Below are 17,732 nucleotides of genomic sequence, written 5' to 3'. Positions count from 1 at the left end.
TGCTATTATTTGAAGTAGCAAATTCCTCAAAATTGGCTTTTTGTCACTATATGCATGTTTAGCAGTGTTTTCTTTAGCTGGTCTTTAAGATAAAATTATATTACCTGCTTTTATTATGGAGAGTCATATTCTGTTCTATTATTTAAAAAATGGTTCATTTTAACTGATGTGGAAATCATGTGCACGTTTGCAATCATTACACATACCCCCCACTTGCATCTCACTTTTTTGACCTAAATGAAACATCAACTGCTTATCGAATGCAAATGCAACCTTTAAAAAAAAAAATGCAGTTAAAGTAGGAGCCATCTAGTTAAATGGAAACACAGAGGTCATGTTATTAAGAGTTTTATTAAGACTTAACAAAAGGGAAAACCTGTTTGTTCTTAAAAACATGCATTGGACATAATTCAATTTAAGAATTTAAATTATTTGCTTGAATTTAGACCAAAACAGGGACTGAAAAATAAAGATTCTTTAACATTGCATCTTGGCAGCTGATTGGAAGCGAAGAGACGGTTAAAGGAAAGCAAACAGCCAGAGCAGGTATATCCTCCGACCCAAGAAATATTTAGGACAGTTCTTCCAAAATGTAACTTTAAGTTACTTTGCAAAAGTAGTTTGTTTTTTCCTAACCACATCATTACCATTAAGGAAAATGCAACACCGACATGGCACGGAATTAAATGAAACTGTGAGGTCTTGAAGACAGTAGCGACATGATTTTAATGATTTAGTTGAAACAATGGAATAAAAGTTTGCTGGATCTACCAAACAATCTATTTTCATATTTTATAGACATTTAAAGAGGTTTCTGAATGCAGCATCTCTGTGAAAACCTGATACATTACAGGAGGACAATAGAGAACATTTCATTAAAAAAAAGAGCACCAGGTAACAGCGAAGAAAATGCATTTCCCATTCATCTGACCAGTTAATGAAAAAAGAACTGATTTCACTGTGACCTCAAAAGGTCACGGGTAAAAAGAAACCTTTTAAGAAACAATCTATTTTTGCTAAGCTACAAAAAAGTTAATTTCAGTGGAACTGTCCTTTAAATACTCTCTCTCTTCTGTACTTTTAACACCACAAATTAATGACAGAAGAGCAGAGGGGAGCTTTTGGTTTCACATATTTATATGAATGGCCATAACAATAGGTTCAATTTAACTTGAAACATAAAAAAGAGAAAAGCTTATGATTTCTTGGTGAGACAGAGTATCCCATATCCCCTCTGCCTTATGTGTTTCTTTCCTCAGACTACCAGCCTCCTTTGCCTCCCTTCTTCTTCTTCTGTGGTGCCTTCTTGCGTGTGGCCCCCGAGGCTGCAGGTTTCTGCTGCCGTGGGGGGACCACGTTGCTGGCAGCGGCTGAAGAGGAGCCGGATGCAGACCCTGGTCTGGGGGAAGTAGGGGGGCTACTGGCTGTCTTACTGGCATCCCTAAACAGAGGAAGAGCAAAAACCGTGTCAGAGATTGCCTTCAAGGAAATATTTGTTAATTCTGGGAATATTTTGAACCTATAATACACCGGTAAACTCTTCAAACAAGTTGAAATGAGATGTTTGGAAAACCTTATGCCATGTGTCCTTCTATGCCCTTCAAGTACTTTCAAGGAATGGTTGGAAATACGTATTTGCTTTTTTTGTCATTAGATGAGAAGAAGCCCTTGGGCAAAGGCACCAAACCCCCAACTGCCCGATGCGCTCATCCATGTGCTGCCCCCTCACTCCAACATCTATCCATTAGTGCATGTATATGTCCCGTTTGTGCATGTGTTGTATGGGCCTGTCTGTGTGTAATTGGCAGTCAGTTGACGCTGCCTGACTTTTCCAAGTTTAGAGATATTTCAGACCATCTTAGCAAATGGATTTCTACTTTGGCCTAAATTACACACAAGCTGTTTCTTCTGCACAGCAGCTGGACATTCCCACTGAGGATTCATTGGCAGGGAAACAAAAGGACAATTTTGAGTGCTTTTCCCTCCATTAGCGGAGTTGATTATGGGGTTTCAATTACAGGAAATTGCACCCAGACAACTCCACTCGAAAGGGATGTGCATACTCACAATTCAGCCGAAGCTCCTGCCGTTGCTCCCTGTGTGCCTTTCCCTATTTGCTCCTTCTTCTTTCCCTTCTTCTTGCCTCTGTAGTAGGAACGCTCCTTCATGGGCATCCACCTCTCAGGGTCAGGGGTGCCTTTTGGGTCATAGTTCTTGGGCAGTTTGCCTAAAAGAAAAGAACAGGAAGAAATCACTGCAGGGTAGTGCTCAGCACAGTGAGAGTAAATAAATGTAACTACCGTAATTCCTCAAATAAAAAACGGTAATCAATTAAACACTGGGCCTCTGATAGTGGCCGGGGCGTGGTCAACACGGATAAATATAGGCCCGCCTTCAATTAAGGCCGGGGAAAAATGAGTGTGGATAATCACCTAAGTGCCTTTCATATGTGCATTCAAGTTTAAATTTCTACCAATATAATTTAACATATTCAACACTATATTCATGCTGTTTTTCCACACTTTGATTTTCTGGATTATGGTAAGGTCATGTAAAGTAATATTGTCCAACCAGTATTGTAGTAAACACGGCTGCATGTGTCACTGAGACATGTGTATTTTGTAGTTACGTACAGTTGCCAATAGATGGTAGTGGCCACATTGGATGCGACACAGGTCTCATTTAGTGCTGGTGATGGAATTTGTCGCCCTTTGGGCTGTGGTTGTACGGTGATCTATTGCAGATGTTTCTTGAAAAATGAATGATCTGTCCACTGGAATGCTATGGCTTTTAAATTAAAAGGTAATTAAAAACAATTATACTTATCAAACACATTGACTTAGAAATAAAGGTCTGCCTCTAACAAAAGCCTGCTTTAAATAAAAGCCTGTTACCGTCTGCAGTTCAGGCAAATAAAGGCCCCCGGTTTTTATATGAGGATTTACAGTTTCTGCATAATGTATCTGTAGCTTGTATAAGAAGGAAAATAAGCATTAGAATTTTGTTGCAGTTCCTTATATGACAAGTGTTCAACGAGTACTTCCATTTAAAAAATAGTTGTGAACAGTATCATCTTAAAAGTGTCATTAAGAAAGATAGTATTGCTGCAACACATACTATAACTCAATGGACTATTGTAACAGACCTTATATAGACCTCGGTGGTCCCCTAATACTGTATCTGAAGTCTCTTTTCCCAAAATTCCAGAATTACAGCCACTAGAGCCAGTCCCATAATGAGCTTTCCTTAATATGTGCCATTTCTGAGTCTGTGGCTCTTGAGGAGAAGGAAGGGGGATGATGGGTGGCCTTGACCAACTGCCACTTTGCTCAGGGCAAGATTCCAGATTGGCCCATCTGAGTTTTGATTTTCTCAAAGGCAGAGCAGGATACCCTGGGCTCGTTTACACCTATCACCCTTTCTAGCCACTGGGGGACCATAGGCAGGCTTGGGGAACTCATTAATGTTAAAAAACATCATAAAGTGAAATTTTCATGCCATGGGACCTTTAACAATTCTTGACAGCAAGTGCCATTTAGAATTATTTTGGAAATAATCTGTCCCCAAAACAACGGCATACCTCTCTTTTTCTTCTTCTTCTTTTTAATCTCTCCTTGGCTGTAAAGAGAACAAAGACGTATCGGATTAAAGGAAGGAAAATCTCATCCTCACTCTGCTTAATACATTTTAACACAAAAACAGGTATTTAGATCTAGAAAATGTTGTTAACATTAGAATGCTGATGTGCAGTAATAAGGGGTTTACATTTGTTCTTTGGGAAGATTTTCTCCTGGGACCTTAGCAGCTTTTTTCCTGACGTAGTTGGCTCCGTGGGAGTTCTCCAGCTCGTCCACGTCCACATTTAAGGCCATTGTGTCTGCGGATGGTAGGTGCTTGCTGAGGCTGGAGAGGACTGCTAAGGACACAACTGTTATGACACAACTCTTGAAATGTACACTTTAATGTGCATAATTGTCATCTGAGAGTCCTATGCTAAACCCTTTTGCATTATCATTGCTAGGAAGGCGCTATGCTCGTCTGAGATGAACTGCCTCCGCCTGTAAACTGGACGAGAGCAGGCAGCAGCAGCCGGGGGGGCCGTGACAAAAATCTGCTCTGAAGTCGGATAGTTTCCAGCAGTTTCCAGCAACCTTCAGGCTGAACAGGAAGTGACAGAAACACTGTGGTCCTTGTTTTATCTGATCGTCAATACAAAACAACAATTTTCATATGTTCCTAACACCCTCACATTTGAGTAACTAAAATCAGTAAAACTTTGGTGTTGTTGCTTTAAAATGATTGCCGATTAACCGAGCACCAAATTGCAAATTACTCAAATAAATAAATTAATTAATAGATAGCTTTAGTGTCTTCAATGGCTTCAAAAGGTCAAAGGATACGATTTGGCTTTATCTGTGTCCACCAGAGAATACGCCGAGATGAGTTGTGCCAGTGTGTGGATGTCGTTGGTGTTTTGCCTGTTTCAAGAAAAATAAAAAAGTTAGCTTCATTGTTGTAAAAGCAGGAATTTCAACAAATGAAAACAAAAATTGGAAAGTTTAAAGGTTGCACTCACAGATGTGCTGCACAAATATGTAAGGGATTAATACTTTGCCTTCACATAGTTTAATTTGTTATCTTAGAACTTCCGTTTTTCCTGCTCTATATGCACATTATTAAGCAGTTTAAAAACCTGATAAACATATAAGCTCCTCTATATAATGCCAACAAGACATACATCCACATAATGCATTCCCTAGCTCCTTACCATCACAACTAAATGATTAACCCTTACCTAATTCTAACCCTAAAACCAAGTGTTGACTCTCAAACAGCCCTTTAAAGTTGTAGGTTCCAGCATCTTGGCGAGCACGCACATAACTCACTTCCACAGCTGCTCCAGATCACTAATCGCTTCTTTTTTCCGTCCGTACTTCAGTTTGAAATTGGCAGCTTCTCGTACAAGTGCCAAGTGTGCAGCGGATCCGGGCTGTGGAGGACGAAGGCAGGGTGATTACACAGTGGAAACATTCAGATGTCACAACCGAGTTCATGTGTGGCCGTGTCTTGTCAGATGAAAGGATTACCCACAGCCTCAACTACAGTATTCGTGGCGATTGGCAGCATTTTTTTTTTCTATGAAGCACTCATTGCTGTAATGTTTCTGCACTGTGCTTCCTGCAATTACCCATCAATCAAATACAGAACGTTTAAGTGACAGTGTATCGTTCCCATAGAATGATTGATAAAATTTGAGTTTCTGTAATTCAATTCAATTTTATTTATAGTATAAATTACAGTTATCTCGAAACACTTAGACAGAATAGGTCAAGACCACACTCTAATTTACAAGGACCCAACAATTCTAGTAGTTCCCTCCAGAGTAATAAACAGTGCGACAGTGGTGAGGAAAAACTCCCTTTTAGGAAGAAACCTTGGACAGAACCAGACTCTTGGTAGGTGTTTGGCTTAAATGAAGAGTGGCAATAACAGTCACAGTAAAAGATATTAGAACAGTGACTAAAAATAGTAGTTTGTAGAAGTTCATGAAATAGAAGTGACTGCGCAGCCTTACAAGGCACAGCAGAACAACAGAGAAAGTGGCTATCGCTGCCCAAGATGGCTACCCAGTTCACAAGAAGAATCACTATTGTGTTATATCAACTTGCAACTGATTTTTGTGAGTTCAAAACTGAACATCGGCCACAAACCTGTTCAGACTGGTAGTGCTCAATAGCTTGTTTGAAAATCTCAATAGCGCTGTCAATGTCTTCTTCGTGGGAGTACATTGTTACCAGAGCTGAAATCTGAGGAGTCAATGACACAGGTTAGATGAACACTTTGGAATAAAAGCTTTTACACAGTTACCATCATTGAAAAAATGTTGCAATACAAAAATGGTCAGAGATGTATCTAAACAGCGTATAGTTTTCATTTCAGACCTACCATCCCTGATTTGTGCTTGAACTCTTCAATGGACCTTAGAACATCACAAGCTTTTGTTACATGACCTGAGGACCATAAGAAACACCCCAAAACAGAGTATTAGAACAAAAACGCAGGTATCGTGACCATCTAAAAGCCCATAATAAATATTATCAGAAATAAAATCACTAGAAACTAATGCTTATTTCTAGAAAACTGAAGTTTGAGGCATCAGTCTTTTTAGAAAATGTCATTCTTCCATTAAAAGTTGTACGTTCTTCTTGTTCATGAATATTTAAACAGTGATTAAAAACTGAACACAAGTTTAACAAGGATATTTATGTGTTTATTATAGGAAACTAAAGTAGGAGAGTAGAATTTAACCGTGTGACATAATAGCTGTAAAGACATATATTTAATACCTTGTATTAAATAGAGTTGTGCCATTGTCAGTTTGATGCCAGATGCACTCTCTGGATGTTGGTCTGAGAATTGCTGGAAAAAAAGTCAGTCAGCATGATTAAAGTTACAAAACACTGAATGCATTTAAAACATAACTACTCGCACCACTTTTCACTAAACAAGAACTAAATACATTTTTGAGAAACTTGCTTAACAGACCAATTAGGCGTGCAACTACGGATGCATGAGCTCCTAAACAAATCTAGAATCATATTAGTATTACTTATTTCAGTCACGTCTTACACTTAATATTTTTTGGAGCTACAGAAGGTGGGCAGTATGTGTCAGTAACTTTAAAACCATTTGCTGGGTGTTTAAAAGTGTTTGTCAATCCTATAAGTACATGCATTTTTTTAGTATGGATAGCTTCTGTGGGAATGAAACATCAGCAACGTTGGTGCCTTACTTTACCAGAAATAAAACTAGTTTGTTTTTAGGATGAGAGTGAGACAGACAGCACTGTTGGTTATTTCTACCTGGAGCAGCTCGATGGCCCTGCCGTGCTGCTTCTCCCTGCACAGTTGAGCAACCTGTATGAGGACCGGCCGCGGGTGACCCGGATTCTGAGACTGAAGACTGGATGACAGTTTCCTGCACTGGTCCGCCTGTTGACGGCGCACAGGTGCACCAACAATGATCAGTAAAGAAATCTAAAATTCTGACAAATCAGCCATTAGAGTTCTCTTCGTAATGTGAAACAGTTTTTAGCTACCTGGTTAGTGTACATGGCCAGGAGGGCTTTGTTGAAGTCAATGGCCTGGAGCTGCTTCTTCGCCAGCTTGTATTCAACACCTTCAGCATTTGTCAGTTTCACCTTTTTTTTGGAGTCAAACACGTTTTGGTCCTATGAAAACAGACAGAGCTTAAATTAAAATACACTTCATCCAGTTGGAGTTTGGCTTTCACATCTGTGGATCGTTGTTAACGGGTTATTTCTTTTTACAGTGCAGTATATTCAGTATTTTGGACACGGCGGTGCACATTGGAAAGTGAGTAAGTCTAAGGTTTACAGTGAGATCACAATGATACTTTAATGATGAAACGTCTTAGTTGGTAAGATTGTCACACACCCACCTTGTTTATTGTAATGATATTGTTGGCAGTCACAGCAAGCAGCCCTACATCTGATGGCCTGCAATTTAGAGCATATTATTGAATATCTATTTGACATCTGCACTACTGACACATACCACTAAAAAAAAATGCAACTTATGATTGGAGTTTGGAAATCCCTGTTTAACGGTTTCTGGCCAAAATGTACACACTGCAAGTACCATCACAACACAAATTCAAAACAGAATACAACAACATTATTTGAACCTGTGCTACATTCGCTTCATCTGCTTCTGAGAGTGAGTAAAATGTGATGATCCCTGCACTCACTTGAGCTTGATGACCTGGTTGTAGAGCTGCAGAGCGTCGTCTGTCCGACCTTGTAATTGCATGATGTACGCCATCTGAGAATGGATGACAGCCAGTTCTGACTCGATGTCCTCCTCAGTCACATCCTGAAAGGGACAAACCAGCAATCAGGGGGATTTTGCTGGGGGAATTTATATAAGCATGGACTTTGATTACAAATTGAACAAAAACAGCATAATTCCTGTTTGATCAATTTCTACTGTGAAGGTTTTTGTCTCACATCATCATCTACCTTGGTAACATCTCAACTCAAACAAATATCAATTTCAAATCCAGACTATTTCTGGGAATCAAAACTTGACTTCACACTCCAGATTAAAAAAAGATTAATGACTTTCATAATTGTTGTTAATTATATCAGTAGGGGGGAGGGAAAAAACACCATAGTGTTGCAATATTTACTGTGGCCATACTGTATCAATACAGAGATGCCAAAAATCAATTTATTATTATATACTGTATGTGTTTGTCAGTTTGTCTGCTAGATAATCCCATTTTGCAGCAATAAACTTGAAGTGAGATGAATAAACAGAAATGTTAAAGTTTCCTTTTTGGGGACATAATTAGAAAAAAGGTAATAAATTGGAAAATATATCCAGAATATTGCAATACGTCTAAAATTGCAATAATATCGTATCGTAACATAAGTATCATAATGATATCGTACCGAGGCCTCTTGTGATTCCCATCCCTAGTTCATACCCTGTTATTTTCACTTCATGATCCTTCAAGATCAATTTACAAAAATGTTTAGTTCCCCAAAGTGTGTCACATCATCTCTAATATATCTTCCACTGTCTGACGAAGATGTTATAAATTAAAACTCTTAATTTCCTTGAAAATGGATAAGATTTGATGAATTATGATTTAGAAGGAAAAAAGCAACACTCACAGAATCATCTGCCAATGAGACTCTGCAAAGCTCTGTGAAAGAAAAGCAATCAGTTCAATTTAAAACCGAGAAGGAATAAAACAGCAACTTGACAGAGAAGGCAGAACAGAATGGGACTGACCCTCCGCTTGTTGTAGTTTATTGAGTGCCTCTGAAAGCTGTCCTTGGCCAATCAAAGCGCAGGCAGCATTGTAGCACAACTCATACGTGGACTCGGGAAGACCTAGATCTTCCTGCAAGAGAAATTATAAGTTAAAATCAATATAAAACAATAATTGCACAGTAATTTGCCTGGCGACAGATTCAGCCCACTCAGTAACTTTGAGCTGAGCAAGATCGATGTGTCCGAGCTCTTCTTCTCCTCCGGTGTTCATTCTAGTTAACAGCAGATGAAGAATAAGCTGAATATAAGCATGATTACAGAGTCATCTGTTATGCTCAGCATTCAAGAGAGAGGAACTGTTCCAGACTTTAAACTAGGTATCGACCGATATGGATTTTTTAGTGCCAATGCAAATTTTTTTTTTTTTCAAAATCAGCCTTAGCCAATGACAGATACGGGCCGCCAATTTTCTTGAGTCGATATTTGGAGCCGTTACTGCTTTTGCACCCTCAATTTACATCGTAAAAATAGAAACCCTGCCATACTGGATATGTTTTCTGGAATCTGCTCTCCCATTTCTTTAAAAATAAACAAAAACACAGATCAGTGTCACTTCTGCAAACATCTTACATTTATATCACCCAAATTAAATGTGCAATGTGCATCATATGGATGGGTGCACTGCATATGGTAAAGGGTAAAAGGCTTCTGCAACACAGCCTTGATGATGTATTGCTTGCTGACATATGAGACTATTATATTCTCAGGAGACAGATATAAATCAGGTCATCACAAAATGTCATTTGTCAACAGATGTAAATAATTCAAGAAAACAATAAACATGATAAGTAGCCATTACAATAAACTGCTTGATTTGTAATTTAAGATTGCCATGGTGCTAGCGGTAGAGGGGTCTGCATGGTCTGCACGTGAACTGCAGCATCTCTAGCAACATAGAACTGCCTGTGGACGCCTGTCTGTAAATAATGCCTGAGAACACTATCGGCAAACGCAGCAGCCGTGTATCGGCCAGTGACGATAAAAAACAATTGGTCTATTACTACTTTAACCTTGCTTGATGAACAGAAATGTAAACACTTTTGCAATCAGTTTATGATGTTCCTTTTCCGTTTCAAGAATGAAACAAAGACCTGGTCAACAACACGGAAAAGCTCATAAACTACAGCACAATGGCTTAAAAAAAGTCCAAAATAAGACGTTTTTAGGAGTGCTTACCAACGGAGCTTCCTCCCACTGACTCATAGAAGCCACCACAGCAGCGAGGTTGGTCTTCCTCTCCTCCTCGTACTCATCCTGGGAATTCCTGATCAGATCTGTGTAGACACTCTTGCAGTCATCGTAGCGCTCCAGTCTGTACAACTGGAAAAGGAAAAGAGAGATAGCTCCAATTAAAAGGAGTGTTGCACTGTCAAATCATTGTCCAAATGTAGTTTCAAAGATTCTTGTGTTCTATATAAACTAAAGAACATGTTGGATAGGAAGATATTCATTATAAATATTCAGCAAGTTCCAGGAAAAAAAAAAAACATACACAGAATTTTAAGAGCTCATATTCTAGAATGTAAGAATAAATTTTGTGTTCTGTAAGATGCTCCACATCAACAAGGGGGTGGACAGGAACCCTGCTTTCCTTTCCCATTTCCCAAGGCTCAAAAGTATACTATCTAAAAATCTAAAGCATCCTGAAAAAATAAGGTTTTCTTCAGCCTTACCACTTGACCGTAGAGCTCCTTCAGCTTGTCTGTCTGTTCAGGAGCAGCCTCAATGGTCTTCAGGGCACTATCCACTCTGTTCAGCCGGTACTCGCAGTACGCCTTCTCAAACACAACTTCACTGAGAAAGACGAGTAATACAAATAATTTCAATAGGGAGATGGAACCAACAGCAGGAAATGGAAGCAAATAATGTAAGCAAGTAATGTTAGTTATGTGTGTAAAGCATGCGACAAGCATGGCAAAGGTTTCATTAAGTAATAATATTCTTTAAGCGTTTTGACAGCAAACCAAATGACATGGTTTTATGTGAATGAACAATTACTCTGTCAATATTAGATGGAGCTTCAGAGCTTATGCTCCTTCAGTATGGGACTGGTGTTTTCTGCTGATTTGAGGTTTGCAGACACACTATGTTGTTTTAAAAAAAAAAGGTGTAGGTGTACATATATGTCAAACATACTACGTCATTAAGCTGACGCTTTTTATCCAAACCGACACACAATTGCAATATATCAGACGTCGCACGCCTCTCAACACTAGGTGTTAAGTGTCTTGCTCAGGTTGGTTGATGTATCGCAGTGGGAATCGAACCCAGATCTGCCACATGAAAGGCATGTGTCATATCCACTGCGCCATCACCACCTCCATATACATACAAACAAACATACACACACTGGATGCATGCTATCTGCCTGTTTTTAAGTTACAATTGATTGTCTACTGTTTTCACTCAATTAAGCACTTTCACCTGCTATTGTCCAACAACATGCTCTACAAAGCAACTTGAATAATGAATAAAAAACATTTACTCCATATTGGTATAACATGTCAAATGCCTTTTTTGTCTGTTCAACAGTCCAAAAAAACTTGACAGTGAGTAAACCCTAACATTTGACAAGTGGAAACCAATGAGCAAAGACTGTTGCATGCATTTAGCTTGATAAAAAATATGTAAAAATGGTTCAAGAAATAATGTCCTGCCTGTTAAATCCGATAACTGTTCCAGTGCAAATATTAAGAATGCAAATTTGCTAATCAACACGTGTAAAAGTTATGAACATAACCACACAATTAGTTGATTACCTGCCGAGTAGTTTTGAATGTGTGTTCATTACATTCAGCGCCTCTTTGAAGCTGCCATTCTGTACGAGACAAACTATTTTACAGTGAAGGGCCGTCACATCGTCCCTGTTTTCTTGCAGAACTGCGAGAGAAGAGGACACAAACACACAGCCAATCAAAGAACAGAAGAACACTACACACTGAGATACTACTGACTGAAAACAGCAGTATTAGAAGAAGAGTCAGCCTTCAATAAACGTGTCTAACGGTTTGGTAACAGTTGACTAAAAGCTGGTTAGCTGGTGACCACGATCAGTTAGCTGCAAGGCTAGGGACACGTCACTAATCAGGGAAGGAATGGTGTATTTTTGGAGCAAAATATTTACACCTAACTTTATATAAACCCAACATAGAACAGTTGGATTTGTAGCGACAATGCGTAAGTATACAATTAGGAGCAGTACTTTGGTATATAAAGATAATTACGTTTTTGAGAGACCTGACATGTAGATTTCTAACAACCGTTAGCCTAGCCACATGCTAACAGCTGTCATGCAGCTGGCCCTAGCTTAGCCAGTAAACTCCGCTGATTGGAGGCAGAAGATATGAACCGTATGTCTACTGCCTTACCAACGCTCCGGTTTCGTTTGAGGGCAACAATGACAGACAAAAGTACCTACTTTTAGTCAGAGCTTTAAGGGCTCTTGTAAAGTCTCCATTCTGGCCGCAACGGTTAACTTCAGTCCACAGAGAAGCCACCGAGACCCCTGCGTTCGCCATCTTCGCTGAATGGGCTTAAAGTCGGCGGAAGCAGAACATTTACACCACCGGGTCAAGGAGAATTGTACTTATTAATTTTAAAATAAAATAAATACGAAAAACAGAAAACAAAGAATAGTGATAAACCACAACGTGTTTCAATGTTAATTAAAAGTAGATAGTTTGGTGATGTTAGCTTGCTAGCTGTCAGGGTTTTCACTTGGCAGTGACGCACGTAAATGATGCCCTCAAAGTCAACTTATAAATTCGGCTTCCCATAGTAGGCAGTGGGAAGGTGCTGCAGCAGTTATCGTAGACAGTTAACAAACCGTCTATGGTATTTATCTAAATATATTAGAGTTGTGTAATTAATAAATTTTGATCCCGATTTTGGCTCCTAAAGATCACATAAACAATTTGAGTTTTTTTTGCAGTTTACATTTTGTAAGTAAACTCTTTTTTGTCTGTGTTCTGATGGGGAATTAAAAACGTTCAACGGCAAAAGTATGAGAATTTCACAGTTCAAGGTGTTTTCACTGATGATTTGTTTAACTGTTTAACTTTATTTTACGTTCAATAAATGCAACAGGTTTCCAAAAGTCAATGAATGATCAAGGTAAATAATCGAGGCCTCAACATCCACCCATCCATCCATCCAACATTTCTAGTAGCACCGGAAGGCAGCACGACAGGCAGGATTGGAGGTTCGTTCGGACTCGGTCGAACTCGACAGCCGAAGAGGGGGGCACTGTTGTCATTCGTCAGGGCTGTCGAGCTTTTGTCCAGAAGAAATGGCTGGGATCAAAGGTAAGACATTTCCACTTTTCGTTTACTTCAGAACGCCTCTGAATTCCAACTCAGTTTATATAACCTTATTCTAAAGACATTCGGACGCATTTGTCACGTCCAGCTAGCTTACGGTAATGTGAAGTAGTCAGTCGAAGGGCCAATACAGTCATTAGCGTTATATAGCTAGCTAGCTGAATAGCCTTCCTTCCGTGGGCTAGAAGCACCCGGTATTTAGTGCACACAATTCACTGTTTATCAACGTTAGTTGACACACTGCAGCCATGTAACGTTACATTATAATACCGAATTTAATGCCATTCCCTTATATGGTATAATAACTCAGTAGTTACCGTTATAATGCCAATGTTAGCTGCACCTTAACCTTAATAACATTAACGTTAATCACATTCGCTGATTGAGATGTTGTGCTTTTTGCGAGCTTGAGCTTCCTGGATTTATCGCTGTTAACAAGCAACCACGCTGACTGTATTGCTTTCAGAGTTTAACATGATGCCCTAATAGCATGTCTTTGATTCCAAATGTCGCTGTTCCACGTGAAATCAGCTGATTCATCACATGGTAGCTAACGTTATAGTAGCCAGGGGCCCTGCTGCTACGATGTGATTATTGAGGGTCTTGGGATACACGTGAAGAAATAGCGAGAAAGTAAGTGATATTTCCCATGATGATATCCTCTCCTCTGTTTCTCTTGTAGCTCTCATCAGCCTGTCTTTTGGAGGGGCCATTGGCCTCATGTTCCTCATGCTAGGATGTGCCCTCCCTGTGTACGAGTAAGTACCACCAACATACACACACACACACACCATGTGAGCATGATATTGGGTGTGTGAGGGACACTTGGCACTCAGATGCACATTGATCCCATGCTGATCCCATCACAGGTTTTAGAAATGTGAATGCAGATCTGGATTAACCTGCTTTGGGGCTCCCTAACCCGCCACACGATGAGACAAAGACGTGTGTAAAATAACCTACCTAGTTCTTACCCGTTCGGTGACTTTTGTTTAGTATTTTAAGGTGGAATATTAAATGCCCTCTAGGTTTATTTGTGGTATGGTAATTTGAACATCATTTTCAGAGCAGTAACCTAACATTTTCCAAGATGATTGAAAAAATAATATAGCGATATAAGGGTTTTTTCTGTAAGCGAATGTACTGCTTTCATGCATGTGGCTAAGTAAATAGCTGAGAAACTGGCCCCATTCTTAATCTTGTAAACAAAGCTCTGATTGGTTGACTGTTTCTCAAACCAGCTGAAACTGCAGCCATTTGGCAAAACATGAGAATCCTATTTGAATTTAAAGGTCTGAAACCAGGCTAACATGTAAGCATAATGTCCGCTGAAATAACTACAGTTCGAGTGTGGTTGGTTGGATATGGCTGATTTGCCTATTCAAAACAACTCTGACAAGGTTCCAGCCATTTTCCTTATCCTAAACTGCAGCTTCAGTCCGGAGAATGCAGGGCAACAAGGCTGTACATCTAATAGTGATATTTATCAGTAAAGTCTGACTGATATTATCAACCAATTTGAGCCTATAAATCGGTGTCTGTATAATTTTTTACATTTTGTGTTGTTGGTTACTAACAGTAAGGTTTACTGTTTAAAACTCACTGTTATATACACTGTTAAGTTTAACTGTTCAACTCTATAATAGCCAAATGTAAAAGAGACCTTGTTTAGGTAAAAAGAAAAAGAAAATAGGTATTATGTTGTAGAAAATCAGCTCTTCATAAAATACACTAGTGAAGAAAGATAATGTACTGAGTGCTGAACCGTGTTTAGTCCTTACGCCTTCAATTCACTTGACTGCATTGCTTCACGTGAGTATTTATCTCTCTCTTTGCAGCAAATACTGGCCTTTGTTCCTCCTCTTCTTCTACATCCTCTCTCCCATCCCTTACTGCATCTCACGGCGGGTGGTCGACGACACAGACTCGGCCAGTAACGCCTGCAAAGAGCTGGCCATCTTCCTCACGACGGGCATCGTCATCTCAGCCTTCGGCCTGCCCATCATCTTCGCAAGAGCTGAAGTAGTAAGTCAAAGAAGCTTCTTAGTGCTGTTTACAGTAATGTCAAGAATAATGTAAACAGATTTGTAGTAAGATTACTTTTAAAAGCTACATTTCTGTTCAACCTACATCTGTTCGACATATAACAACAAATGCTTTTGGTATGGCTGCTTGCTGGCTCAATTTCGACACCAAGAACTTGTGAAGCTCCAAATAAGTTTTTCACTTTCTGTCTCTTTTTTCCTCATGTTCCGTCTCCCCCAACAACATCCTGTTTTACAAGAGCCTGATTTAATTACAGAACCAAAAACACAATCTGATACTAACTTAGTCTGGAAAGTACATAATAAAATGATATATTAGAATGTACAAAGTGTATTAAGTAAATGCAAAGCCTGACATAACATTTTCCTCTGTGCCATATAGCTCCTTTGCTCCAAAAACTATTCTACACATCAGTGAGCCACAGTATTGCGTGTTCCTTTTTTGCCATGAACACAAACACTGTAGTTTGTTTTGACAAAATCCCACATACACGGTCCTGCTGCCCTGAATACTCACTAGAGTACCAAATGTGGATTTAACCACAGCTGAAAATAATCCCCAACAAATGCACTGTCCTCCTGTTTGAGTAATTTTTGCTAAGAAGTACAGTGACCCCTGTTTTAGGAAAATTATGTGTGCTTTTTGGGCTCCATCAGCTGGCAGTTTGATTGGTTTAAATGACCACATAGTAGAGGAGCTGACAGGGCAGACAGATGCACCAGCTGCAGGAGGACATGATTAGCATTTAGCTAGTGGCTGCTGTTAATGTGTCATCCAACTGTGTTTCCTGAACATACAACTGTAGAGCAGCATGTGGAAGCGATTCTGTGAAACTATTGCTGCTGACACCCGCTAGAGTTTGGCCTAAATATGCACTGCAGCCTGGCAGCGTTTACAGCAGCATTTGTTAACCTGAATTATAAATGCTTTGGTTTACAGATTGCCTGGGGAGCGTGTGCGCTCGTGCTAACGGGTAACATAGTCATCTTTGGGACCATCTTGGGCTTCTTCATGGTCTTTGGATCCAACGACGACTTCAGTTGGCAGCAGTGGTAAAACAGCAGGGGGAGGGGGACCTTAGTCGGAACTGTTCTTATTAGCGTTACAATTATTATTATGGTATTACTGTTTGGTTCTTCTTGTTGTTATTTATATGATGACCGCCCATCCATAGACTCACACCAAACCAGTGCAATACTTTGTTTTTTTTCTTCTTTTTTGTACCGCCTGCATCATATTGAACTGACACAAGTGGGATGGAAAATGCTGACTTTCAGTTGGATTTTAACTCTTTTTAGTTATGCTCTTTTGACTTCTGTGTTTTAGAATTTTTCTCAATTTGTGTGTTTTCCTTTTAAGCATTGTAGGCTGATGAACACAACATCAACTGCTTATTTAATGTGTGTAAAAACATGTTACAATTAATCCAATTGAATGTGTAAAAAGGCCTAAAATGTCTTGGCTCCTTTCTCTATTTAGTAGACATTCTGAAAAGCTCTGGAAGAAGCTTTCTCCACACTGACTGGACAGATGGGGGTACATTTCCAGGCAAAGGGCTGAGTTGAGTGTAAATCAGCAGAATTCTGACAGTAGATCTGCCCATTCAAGCTCAGATTTCACCACTTAAGATGAGCAAAAGCTCTGTGTTTCCATTTGGCTCAAGTCTTATTAGCTTTTTTTATTAACTTTTAATAAGCTTTCTGCTAATGTAATGCTACCAGCGCTAAGCTGTGAAAGTCTAGAAGATCAGTATGTGTTTGTTAAAGAACTGGGCTGTTACTGCCACCACTGCTTCTCATCATTCGAACCATGTTACATGGAAATGTAATCAGTTGTCTTTCCAAGGTTAAGTTTCATTTTGGTACCATGTTGGTAATACGGAATTTGTTATCTCTTCTATTTATTTAATGTCTGCAATACATAAAAGTAATTTACCATTACTAAAAGTAAGGAGACGGTGTTCATCAGCAGCAGAGTGTTTGTTTTCTCTGAACGTAGAGGACAGGATTTATCCAAACACCGCAGAGATCAAATTAAACCGACTTGGGTGCCACCTGGATGCAGGCTGCTTATTCACTTTTACTTAACCTCAATCTAAGGGTAAGCGCCACTGTGTCAGGTCAAGAAAGCATGACAAGCCTTTAGTAGTCGCCGGTTAGCGCAGGATTAGCTTGAAAACACCAGCCTTGTTGGAAAGGGAGCCACGCTCAAGAACTAGGCGACTTAAAATATAACCAAGGCCTGGTCACTCACTAACAGCCCTTAAGCTTTTAAATGTGACCCCTTCAAAAAAAATTATCTTAGTGTCAATGTATTTTTCTTTAGAAGCACATTAGGTCCAGACTTGGTCACATTTTCTCGCACCAGCATTTTTCATGATAAAAAGTTATTTTACACAGTTATGTTTTATGATCTGTTTTGAAGTGTTCTCCGGCCTGCATGAAGGAAATATGTAAATTGGGTTGTGTAATCTGTCGGCAGCCTGCAGTCAGTCAGGTGAGGC

General features: G+C 39.5%; 2 protein-coding genes across 2 annotated transcripts; one reads left to right on the top strand and one right to left on the bottom strand.

Moving 5' to 3' along the window:
• Positions 1–335: 335 nt before the first annotated feature.
• srp72 (signal recognition particle 72) lies at positions 336–12,548 on the bottom strand. The gene is made up of 19 exons (XM_034883021.1): positions 12,283–12,548; positions 11,624–11,744; positions 10,538–10,658; positions 10,041–10,184; positions 8,823–8,934; positions 8,702–8,733; positions 7,771–7,895; positions 7,462–7,519; positions 7,100–7,231; positions 6,864–6,992; positions 6,348–6,420; positions 5,947–6,011; positions 5,712–5,807; positions 4,887–4,990; positions 4,401–4,478; positions 3,766–3,903; positions 3,581–3,618; positions 2,068–2,227; positions 336–1,441 (listed from the first exon to the last, which is right to left on the bottom strand). The coding sequence occupies exons 1-19, from the start codon at positions 12,380–12,382 to the stop codon at positions 1,261–1,263; spliced, it is 2,007 nt and encodes a 668-aa protein (XP_034738912.1). The 5' UTR covers positions 12,383–12,548; the 3' UTR covers positions 336–1,260.
• A 477-nt stretch (positions 12,549–13,025) lies between these two features.
• leprotl1 (leptin receptor overlapping transcript like 1) lies at positions 13,026–16,681 on the top strand. Its single transcript, XM_034883025.1, has 4 exons — positions 13,026–13,168; positions 13,866–13,941; positions 15,022–15,208; positions 16,169–16,681. Exons 1-4 carry the CDS (start codon positions 13,153–13,155, stop codon positions 16,283–16,285), a joined length of 396 nt encoding a protein of 131 aa, XP_034738916.1. The 5' UTR covers positions 13,026–13,152; the 3' UTR covers positions 16,286–16,681.
• Positions 16,682–17,732: the final 1,051 nt, after the last annotated feature.

Source organism: Etheostoma cragini, chromosome 10 (genome assembly GCF_013103735.1).
Source record: "Etheostoma cragini isolate CJK2018 chromosome 10, CSU_Ecrag_1.0, whole genome shotgun sequence".
Lineage (NCBI taxonomy): Eukaryota > Metazoa > Chordata > Actinopteri > Perciformes > Percidae > Etheostoma > Etheostoma cragini.
This window is presented reverse-complemented; position numbering and strand designations above follow the sequence as displayed.